This window comes from Myotis myotis, unplaced genomic scaffold (genome assembly GCF_014108235.1).
Source record: "Myotis myotis isolate mMyoMyo1 unplaced genomic scaffold, mMyoMyo1.p scaffold_m19_p_7, whole genome shotgun sequence".
NCBI lineage: Eukaryota > Metazoa > Chordata > Mammalia > Chiroptera > Vespertilionidae > Myotis > Myotis myotis.
The window spans coordinates 21,696,805-21,708,244 of NW_023416379.1; the positions used below are offsets into that span (position 1 = coordinate 21,696,805).

The 11,440-nt window shown below is 40.1% G+C and overlaps 1 protein-coding gene across 1 annotated transcript; it reads left to right on the top strand.

Moving 5' to 3' along the window:
• Window positions 1-873: 873 nt before the first annotated feature.
• Window positions 874-1,920, top strand: LOC118660629 (trace amine-associated receptor 9). Its single transcript, XM_036318268.1, has one exon. The coding sequence runs from the start codon at window positions 874-876 to the stop codon at window positions 1,918-1,920; it is 1,047 nt and encodes a 348-aa protein (XP_036174161.1).
• The last annotated feature ends 9,520 nt before the right edge of the window (window positions 1,921-11,440 follow it).

An 11,440-nucleotide genomic window follows, 5' to 3' on the forward strand; every position in this document is an offset into this window, starting at 1 on the left:
AACCATACTGTTTTGCATTTTAAGTATGGGAAGGTGAGTGACTAGGTGAGTTGCTGCTTATTTTAATCAATCTTACTGATTTTAGACATCTAAAACTGTCTATTAGCCCAGAAAATACTTACACACTGATTATATTAGTATCAACTTGATGAGATTAGTTCTCCAAATCATCTCCAGCTGTCTAAACTATGAATGGCGATAAAAGTAAAAAACAAAACAAAACTCAAACTCTGGGAATATAAGCAATGAAAGAAATATATTCAGCAAGTAAGTTTAGCAAGCTATTATAAGTAAATGTTTCTTCAGCCTTCACACTCTATACTATAGGGATATTTGAGGTTACAATTTGAAGGAGATGCAAATTACTTCTTCTTGAAAAAAAAACAAAGAACGGTTTAATTATTGTGAAGCGGTGGCTCAGGGGAGATAACTTAGTAAATAAAACTCAGCTATTGGTCCCCTAATTATTTCTCAACTCAGGTGGTTATAGGTGAGATTTCAAAAGGCAAACACAATGAAGGGATTTTCTAATGATTATCAAATTACATTCTATAAAATATATGATAATATATAACATTGGACTAAGTATACTGCCAGCCAATTATTTAGTAGTAAATTTGACTATAAGTTTAATGGCATTCTGCAACAAGTTTCCACTCTAAATATATTAAAAATTTGGGAATAAGTGCTTTTTGGAAAGACTAAGAGGTTATAGTTAATATGCAAAAGAAAAAAAAAAAAGGTAGAAAAGTTCCTAACTTTCATTTTAACTATATTTTTTTCTTTGCCACAGTGTTTCAAGTTGTCATCTCCTTGTTTTAAATTGCTGAAACAGAAAATCTGAGAACTTTGAAATAACTCCCAGGAGAAGGCATGGTGAACAACTTCTCCCACGCTGAAGCAGTGGAACTCTGCTACGAGCATGTGAACGGCTCCTGTGTTAAGACGCCTTACTCGCCAGGACCTCGAGCCATTCTGTACGTCTTCCTTGGTTTGGGGGCTGTGCTGGCCGTGTTTGGGAACTTACTGGTCATTACCGCTATCCTGCACTTCAAACAGCTGCACACACCTACCAACTTTCTGATTGCATCCCTGGCCTGTGCTGACTTCCTGGTGGGAGTGACGGTGATGCCCTTCAGCACAGTGAGGTCTGTGGAGAGCTGCTGGTACTTTGGGGAGAGTTACTGTAAATTTCATACATGCTTCGATACTTCCTTCTGTTTTGCTTCTTTACTTCATGTATGCTGTATCTCCATTGATAGATACATCGCTGTTACGGATCCTCTGACCTATCCAACCAAGTTCACTGTCTCGGTGTCAGGAATATGCATTGTTCTCTCTTGGTTCTTTTCTGTCACCTATAGTTTTTCTGTTTTTTACACTGGGGCCAATGAAGAAGGAATTGAAGAACTAGTAGTTGCTCTAACTTGTATAGGAGGCTGTCAGGCTCCATTGAATCAAAATTGGGTTCTACTTTGTTTTCTTCTATTCTTTATACCCACTGTGGCCATGGTGATTATATATGGTAAGATATTTTTGGTAGCTAAACATCAGGCTAGGAAGATTGAAAGTACAGCCAGCCAAGCTCAGTCCTCCTCAGAGAGTTACAAGGAAAGAGTAGCAAAGAGGGAGAGAAAAGCTGCTAAAACGTTGGGTATTGCTATGGCAGCATTTCTTGTCTCTTGGCTGCCATACATCATTGATGCTGTGATTGATGCTTATATGAATTTTATAACTCCTCCTTATGTGTATGAGATTTTAGTGTGGTGTGTTTATTATAATTCAGCTATGAACCCCTTGATATATGCTTTCTTTTACCCATGGTTTCGGAAGGCAATAAAACTTATTGTAAGTGGCAAAGTCTTCAGGAGTGATTCATCGACAATTAACTTATTTTCTGAGGAAGCAGATATAGATTAACAAGATTACTCCAGGGACTTCAAAATTAACATGGAATTAAGGTCAAGTGCAAAATTAAACACTTGACTCTAGAGCAGCAACTGTAATCATTTGCCAGGTAGGAGGATGTTACATTTAACAAAGCCCTTGTCATCTTCAGGCATTTTCACATTAAATTTTAAAAATTTAGTGATGGGTGAATAAAATGTGATGATTACTTCCCACTTAGTATCTGTCTATGTTGTTTTTTTTAATATATTTTATTGATTTTTTACAGAGAAGAAGGGAGAGAGATAGAGAGTTAGAAACATCGATCAGCTGCCTCCTGCACATCTCCTACTGGGGATATGCCCGCAACCCAGGTACATGCCCCTGACCGGAATCGAACCTGGGACCTTTCAGTCCGCAGGCCGATGCTCTATCCACTGAGCCAAACCGGTTTCGGCCTGTCTTTTTTTTTTTATTTTTATGGTAATTTCCAATGCCTTCTTAATTTCCTATTTGTTTTTTCAAATAATTGAAGCTTTGCAGTTTCTCCCACACTTAATACCAATGTTCAGTTTTCTAAAATACATACAGGATAAAAACAAGTCTCTGCCTAACTTGCAATTTAGATTCTTTGGGGACAAAAATCTTCTTTAAAGCATATTTTGTCTGAAACTTTTTAAAATCTAAAATGAGTTTATAAAACCTGAAATGTGGAACTTCCTAGTAACTGGATTGTCTGGAAAACACCGAGACTCTGGTGTTTTCTGAACCCTGGCAACACTTCCCTTCATTTTAGAACATGTTCACAAAAATCATATACAGTGATTATATGATTTTATGCTACACCTGACTTTGGAAAAACATAATTTATTATGGTCAAATAAGCTTGTGGACAAAAGGATGGTTTCTGTCATTTTTAAAAAGTAATTTGAAATAAAATGATTTTATAAAAAAGCTAATTCAAATTCACATTATTTTCACTTTAGAGTTCTCTCTTTGTGCCAGACACTGTATTTGGCATTGGAACTATAAAACTGAGTGATCCAAACATAACCAAGGATTATTTCAAAAATAGCAAATACTCAAACTGGCCTTATACACTCCATGGATAGCTTGTTTTCTCATCTGAGAACATTTCTTAGTCACATACATTTTAATTTAAAAAATATGTTGATAAGCTTAGTGTTTTAGGATAGAGTAAAAATTTGAAAAATTAATAATAGGTAATTTGCCTTCTCAAGTCTTTGACACAGCTTTAAATTTTAGGTAGTTAATTTTCACAGACTATTCTGTAACAAACTTGTTTTATGACATGAAAAGAAGAGGTGACTAAATAAGTAAAGTTACATAAACATTACATTACATGTGTTTTATAAATGAACCACTTTGGAAATACTTTACACATGATTAGGATTTTTTTTCCCATATTTGCCCATTAATACCTTCCAAATAGAGCTGACACTATTTAGAGGGGGGAAGATGAAGACACCTGTGTCAGGAATTGCTAAGAATAAAAAATACATTTTATATATTACTAGAGGCCCAGTGCACAAAATCCATGCATGGGAGGAGGGTGTCCCTCAGCCCAGCCTGCACCATCAATAATCCAGGACCCCTCAGGTGATGTCTGACTGCTGGTTTAGACCCGATCCCACAGGACCACTGGCTCCTAACCGCTTGCCTGCCTGCCGGCCTGATCCCCCTAACTGCTCTCCCCTGCCAGACTGATCTCCCTAACTGCTCTCCCCGGCTGCCCTGATCCCCCTAACTGCTCTCCCCTGCCAGCCTGATCACCCCTAACTGCCTCTGCCTTGGCCCTGCCACCATAGCTTTGTCCGGAAGGATGTCCAGTCTAATTAGCATATTACCCTTTTATTAGTATAGATTGTCCTCAAGAAAAATAATTGTGTAGGTATTATGGAAAGCACACTTTAAATTGCATTATTAAGGACTGAAAAATGTCATCATTGATGTTTTTATCCCTCTTTTCCTCTCCCTTCCTCTCTTAAATCAATACAAATATTTTAAAAAACAGAATAAGTAGTCAAAGGTGAGACAGAATCTGAGCATGCAGAAAAGATGGTTCTTTACAAAAGGCCATGGGACAGGAAAGCAACCAAAATGAAAATTAGAAAGCATTATGAGAGGAATGAAGCAACAAAATAAACTGTAACAATTTAATAAAAATTATATTTCACAGGAGGGAAATATGATTTTGGCCATGATTGAATAGCTTGTTACAAACCACCCCTCCCACAGAGAACAATTATAAAACTCAATTGAACAATTATTCAAAACCTTGGAAAGCAACCAAGGGATAACTTGGTATAGATTGGACACAAGTATAGAGAGAAGGGGACTCTGAGGTGAGCGGGCCTTCTCCAGCAGCTGGAAGGTCAATACAAGGCAAAGGGGGGCATTGCCAGCTCCTGCACAGACTCTCAGAAAAGCACCCACTCTGATGGCCATTGCCCACATCTCGACATAAGGCTTTTTTCAGTGTTTTAAAATATCAACCTAGAATATTGACCCAGAAAACAAGTGGTCACATTTTGAAGACCACTTCATCAAAAACAAATTTATTTATTTATTTATTTATTTTTTGTTTTTGTTTTTAATTAAATCTTTATTGTTCAGATTATTACATTTGTTCCTCTTTTTTTTCCCCCCATAACTCCCCTCCTCCCAGTTCCCGCCCCACCCTCCGCCCTCACTCCCCACCCACTGTCCTCATCCATAGGTGCACGATTTTTGTCCAGTCTCATCCCGCATCTCCCACACCCCTTTCCCCCCCAGGAATAGTCAGTCCATTCCCTTTCTATGTCCCTGATTCTATTATAATCAACAGTTCATTCTGTTCATCAGATTATTTATTCACTTGATTCTTAGATTCACTTGTTGATAGATGCATATTTGTTGTTGATAATTTGTATCTTTACCTTTTTCTTCCTCTTCCTCTTCTTAAAGGATACCTTTCAGCATTTCATATAATCCTGGTTTGGTGGTGATGAACTCCTTTAGCTTTTCCTTATCTGTGAAGCTCTTTATCTGACCTTCAATTCTGAATGATAGCTTTGCTGGATAAAGTAATCTTGGTTGTAGGTTCTTGGTATTCATCACTTTGAATATTTCTTGCCACTCCCTTCTGGCCTGCAAAGTTTCTGTTGAGAAATCAGCTGACAGTCGTATGGGTACTCCCTTGTAGGTAACTGAGTTTCTTTCTCTTGCTGCTTTTAAGATTCTCTCTTTATCTTTTGCTCTTGGCATTTTAATTATGATGTGTCTTGGTGTGGTCCTCTTTGGATTCCTTTTGTTTGGGGTTCTCCGCGCTTCTTGGACCTGTAAGTCCATTTCTTTCACCAGGTGGGGGAAGTTTTCTGTCATTATTTCTTCAAATAGGTTTTCAATATCTTGCTCTCTCTCATCTTCTGGCACCCCTATAATTCTGATGTTGGTATGCTTGAAGCTGTCCCAGAGGCTCCTTACACTATCCTCGCATTTTTGGATTCTTTTTTCATTTTGCTTTTCCGGTTGGGTGTTTTTTGCTTCCTCGCATTTCAAATCATTGACTTGATTCTTGCGCTCCTCTGGTCTGCTGTCGGGAGTCTGTATAATATTCGTTATTTCAGTCCGTGTATGCTTAATTTCTAGTTGGTTCCCCAATATAAGATCGAGGGTCTCATTAGTTTTCTTGTAGATCTCATTAAGTTTATCGGCGGCTTCTAAACAGTTCTTGAGAGACCTTAAAAGTGTGGTTCTGAACTCTATATCTTCCATTGACAATTTTGTCCTGTTTCTTTGTCTCCGCATTTTGTTATGCTTCCTTGGTGCACCCCCTAGTGGCCTTTGTTCGCAGTCTTATAGTTAAATCTTGATTGTTGTAGCTAATTCCAGGGAGGGTTTGACCTCCAGGCCAAGTGGCTATGAGAATCAGCTGTGTCAGCAGTGAGAGAACTTCTGTCCTCTAGGGAGGTGCTAATCTAGCCTTTGCCTGAGGCTATCTGGCAAATGCTTCTGTGCAGGGCTTGGGCAGGGCGGGTCGCACAGGATCAACAGGGTGGGCCGGAGAGAGCAGTTATGGCGGCTCTCAGTCCTGTCCCCAGGGGCTCTGCCTCTCTGAGTCCCAGCACCCGCTGCAAAGCTCGGAGAGAAAGCTACACTCGCTCTGACCGAAGCCAGACAGTCCCGCTTCTCCCGTTTGAGTCTGGGTCCCTAAAGACTCGCCCGGATCTGGAGCTCAGATTCTGCGACTCCCTCCCGATTGAAAATGCCAACCGCGCCCTCCGCCCGCCGCCAGCCCGCTCCGCGCACTCCGCACCTCAGAATTTGACTTCAGCACTGCGCCTCCTCTGAGTGTCCGTATGCGTTTCTCTTTCCTCCTAGTTGTAGGACTTCCACTCAGCCAGCGTTCCTGTGGTTCTGAGTGACGTCCCTTCCGTTTTTTGGTTTCACTTTTGAAGTAGTTGTTCAAAGCAGCAAACTCGGGCGTTAACCTATGCCGCCATCTTGGTTCTCCACAAATTTATTTTTAATCATTAAAGCTGAAATAGGGGAAGTTTAAGAATTATTTCAGAATTAGTAAATGACTAAATAAGTGGTGGTGGTGGTTTGAGGGGGGGTTTCTTTCTCAGAAATAAAGGAGATTTCCCAAAATGTATGGTAGGATAGTGAGAAGTATTCTTTAAATTATTCAGGGAAAGCATGAAGGAATGAGGCTTTAGTCATTATATTCATCCTTCCCTCTAGTCTGGTAAGGAAGCCTGGTTCATCAAATACAGAGTGGAACAAGAAGGCTTACAGTTGTTCATATGGAAAATAGTACAATAACTAATAAATAATAATACAAGAATAAGCTCTTTCATGTACTCACAACTATAAACCTACTTTTGCCCAACCTGTATGTTACTAGATTTGGGGCAATTTGAGCTTGGTGCGCCACAGACACAAAACGGCTCTTCCATTGTGTCTACTTGTGCAGCCATACTTGCTCTACTGACTCTCCCTCTCAATCTTTTAAAACACGGTGGGCAGATGGCATAGCCCTGCACACACTTTCTGGGATTTAAAATCCCATACAAATCTCCATTCTAATTCAGATTAAAACTTTAAAATCACATCTAGTTTAGCGCTCTTACCTTGCCTATTCCAGTTAAGACTACCCAGGCCTACAGTGGGGAGGGTTATAAGTCTGCGTTTACAGTTTTTCTTCCAATATCCTTTCCTTCTTGTTACCCTATTTGCCCTCCATGGTAGAGCAGGAATGGGATAAGGAGAATCTATATATATATAACCCTAATATGCAAATAGACCAAAGACCGAATGGTGGAACAACCGAACAACTGGTCACTATGACATGCGCTGACCACCAGGGGGTGTGCACGGAACATGGCAGGCGTTGGCAGCAGACGGCAGAGCGGGGAACATGGCAGGCATCGGCCGTGGTGGAATGGTGGAGCAGGTAAGTGGGGTGCCAGACCAAGGCAGGGCACTAGTCCCTGTCATCAGGGCGAGCCTCTGATGGTTACTGAAAATTCTTTGTTCCCGCGTGCCATGGTCCTGCCCGGCGCTCACACCTGCTGCTGGTGCTGGCCCCCCTTGCACCCCCTGCTGGCGCCGAAGCCACTGCTCACACCCGCTGCCAGCACCCGGCCCCAGCCCCAATCGCCCCTGAGGGCTTCTCCACCTCCCCCTGCTTCAGATGGGCAATCGGGGCAGCAGCCGCTTCTCGCACCCACTGATGGCGGCGTTGACCCTTCTCACACCCGCTGCTGGTGCCGGCCCCAATTGCTCCACTCTGTCAGCAGGAGCGGCAGCGGTGGGAGCAGCACTGGGCTGTCAGCAGAGAGGGGACCAAGGGCCGCGGTGGGAGGGGCTGGGCGGGGGCTCAGAGGATGGGCCGAGACCACCCCTGTACCCACCGCAGCCTCGTGGCCACAGTTCTTTTCAAGGTGCATGAATTCGTGCACTGGGCCCCTCGTATTTAGTCGTGGGACAAAAGTTTTCTCATGCCTGGTAGTGGTATAGGCCTGATGGACAGTGCTCTGATGTGGCAGGTGCCCAAATGGAGCTCTGTTATGAGGTGCATGTGTGACTCACACATATGACTCATTTGGGGGGCAGCCTGTCCACTGTCAAGTTCCCTCTTGTGGGTGAGCCACTCTAGTTGACTTCTCCAAAGTCTTCCTTAGAGTCTGTCTATGAGGGGAAACTGGATGTGCTTTTGCTTCTGGGGTTTCTGTCCACAGGACCATTCTATTGAAGAAGGTATTGGCAAGATAATTCAAGCTTGGTTCCCTCTTTAGGTCTGCCCTTTGTTTATATTGAGCAGAGGCAAGTAGAATTGCAGAGAGATGGCTAGGAGGACATGGGCTAGCTGGTGGAGAAGCCTCTACGCTCTTACTGATTTAAGGGGCAAAGACGTATGAGTTTCATGTGGGCTAATAGACACGTGAAAGACGGTCAGCCTGACCTCTTCTTGCATGTTTCCCTTTCAGGGTGCACCGGGTGTCGGTGACACATCCCACAGGACGTTGGGAAAGTCAAAACAGTACCATATTATTGGAAGACTCCCTACACAGAGGTAGGCCATGACCTCTGAGCAAAGGTTACAAGGAGGCCAAATTTTGTACGTTATTATGTTCCTTTTATTCTACTGTGGAATAGAACAGAAAAGGAGGATGAGATAAAGGATGAAAAATCAGACATGCCCCTTCCCTAAAACCAGGCTTTTTAAGCTTAGATCCCACTAGCACTGGGCACAGGGAAGACAGGGATACTCGATTAGGTATAGATTGTAGCTTTAAAATGGAGCACATTAGAATGAAGATCTTTAACACTCACAGTGACTAGACAACTATGAGATCTGCCTGAAGGGATGACAAAGGAAGATTTGCTATAGCACATTTGGAAGCTCTTATTGGGGAAACATTAATTTTGTGTTCTTTCTCACCCCAATAAAAGTATTCCATAAGCAGTTCACATATATTTCTAAAAAGTACTTGTTAAACACAAATGAATTATATAATAAATAAAATAACTGATTCAGTGATGCAATCACTTGAAGACTTGCTAAGACTGTTAATTGGATTGATTGTGTGTTATCGACACAGGTTAACACTCACCCTGCTTTCTGTTTGGTTACCTCTACCCTCTAATCCTAAGAGGAAAGAGTACAAAACCTTTCTCTCCCCTTCCTCTCATTAACAAACTTCTGAGTTAGGGCACTGACAAGACCATAGAGGCCATTAATGCACCTTTCTCCCACTTACATCATAATAAGTTAGGCCTGTCTCACACTTTCAGTCATTGGGGAGATGATTTATTTAATGGACTGTTATTTTAGAAAAGTTTCAAACCTGCAACCTGAAGGTCAAGTGCAGATCTGAGACTGAAAGTTTAAATAATCCTAGATAACCAAAGTTTGCCTCCAAATCCTGCCCTTGGTGTTAGAAGCATAACCACTGAGAAACATGATTACTATGTAAATTTGATCTTTATTTGATGCAAATCCATTTATTCAAGATGGTATTATGAGCAATATAGGAAGAGTTACATATGTGCAGGAATTTTACAGGACTTAAAGAGAATCTCCAGTTTACATACCATCTCAGCATGAGGCTAAATGTTCTTTATTGACTAACCTCCAATGTGAAAATACAAAGTAACTAAGATTTCGCTAATAAGTTTGAATGCTGTAGCAAAAAAAGTGAGAAAATGCAGGACAACCCTTTTCATAGCATAGATCTGATATTCCTTTCTCTATGTGGCTGCTTTATTGGACATCTGCTTCCATGGGATCATGTCAGGTTTATTATCATTTATTACTATTTCACTGTCTCTAATGTTTGGAGTTGACCAAATGCTGCCCTGGTTTGTTTTGCTGGGCATAAAAACCCTACCTACTGAAAATATCACCTTTGCTACTAAAAATACTCATGGGTCAGGACAGTGGTTCCTTGACATTTGGGTTTCAGAAATAATAAAATTGGTTAAAAATTTGGTGAACAAATAGATGATAATAAAATTTTAAATGTATCAGCTAAGGACTTAAACTTTGAAACACCACCAGTGGCAACAATTGCATGTCCTTTACCAAAATTTCATTAAAGGAAGTTTTAATAGCTAATTATGAGAAAGGCATTATTTAACAATGATGCCTAATAATGCTTGCTCCGTAACATCCCATTACATAGATGAAACCTAATTTAACTTATCCCATATTGATTGAAGCTTTTTCCAGTTAATAATTAAAAGTTATACAATGAATATCTTGGTCATGTTTGCTTCCTTGCCTGGTTCTTTTCTTAGGATTAGTTGCTAGAAGTAGAAGTACAGAGTCAAGTGACATGTGTGATTTAAATTGTTATGTAACTATTTTAAATTACCTCAGAAAGAAATTAAATTATATTTGCCCTAGATGTATATGAGCATGTTCAACTCTCATGAGAGCCCTCAATTTCCTGCACTTTAATTATCATAAGGTATTACTGATCCTTTTAATATTTGCCAATGTTACATATAAAGCTCTATCATATTTTAAATTATTTGTACAACTTGCATTTTAATGTATTTATTTGCTATTTCTTTGTTTGTTCTGTAAAATTGTCTGCTCATTCCATTTGTTAGTGGAATGATTGCCTCTATCTTACTATTTTATAAAAAGCTTTTAGACTTTTAAATCTGTGAGCCCTTTCTTCATCATGTATACTGCCAATAGTTTTTCCCAAGTTTGTCTTTTTTCCCTTAACCTAGCTTTGTTTTCATTTGTGTTTTATAAAATTTAAGTGGAGTACATGAATCAATATGAGTTTTCTGTAATAATTTCACCAATAAAAACTTATAAAAACTATACTTCCTCTAATTTTTTAACTTCTGGAAGAACTCAGCTTTGCTTTTGTGAAATACACGAAGCAATATGATTAACAATGTTTTTTCAAAAAGTTATATGCCATCTTAACATTTCTTGGATAGTCCATTCTTTTTCCATAACTTACAATACACTGTTTAAAAAATCATGGACAATGCATAAACTTTGGATAGTATTTACAGGAAAAATAAAATGACAGAAAGTTGCCCTCCATCATGACTGGAAGGTAAAACAACACAGCTCATGGAATGAGAAAATTTTCACATAAAATGACAGTTATTACTGCAGAAATTGTACCATTTGCTCATGATTATTTCCACAATTGCAAAATACCCCCAAAAATATAAAATAAGTCTTGTCCTGAGTCAAAATGGCTAATGTGCATGGATGACTCAGAGACCTATAGGAGCTCCAAAAACATGGGCCCCAGAAACAAGCTGCTCAAAATGAATGCGAAGTTAAGCAAATCCAGAGAAAGCCAGGGGATATAAGACTTTGGGAATACAAAATCGGGAAAGCTTTGAAAATGACAGAAAGGTAAAGTTGGTAAGCTAGGTAAGAAGGGTACAGGGGGCCTGAAAGAGGAAAATAATTAGCACTCAACGATTGATCTTCCTCCCTGCTTGAAATTCTGATTTCTTTAGTGCTGGTTACGAGGTATGTTGTGCTTTCAGGTTAAGCCCACAC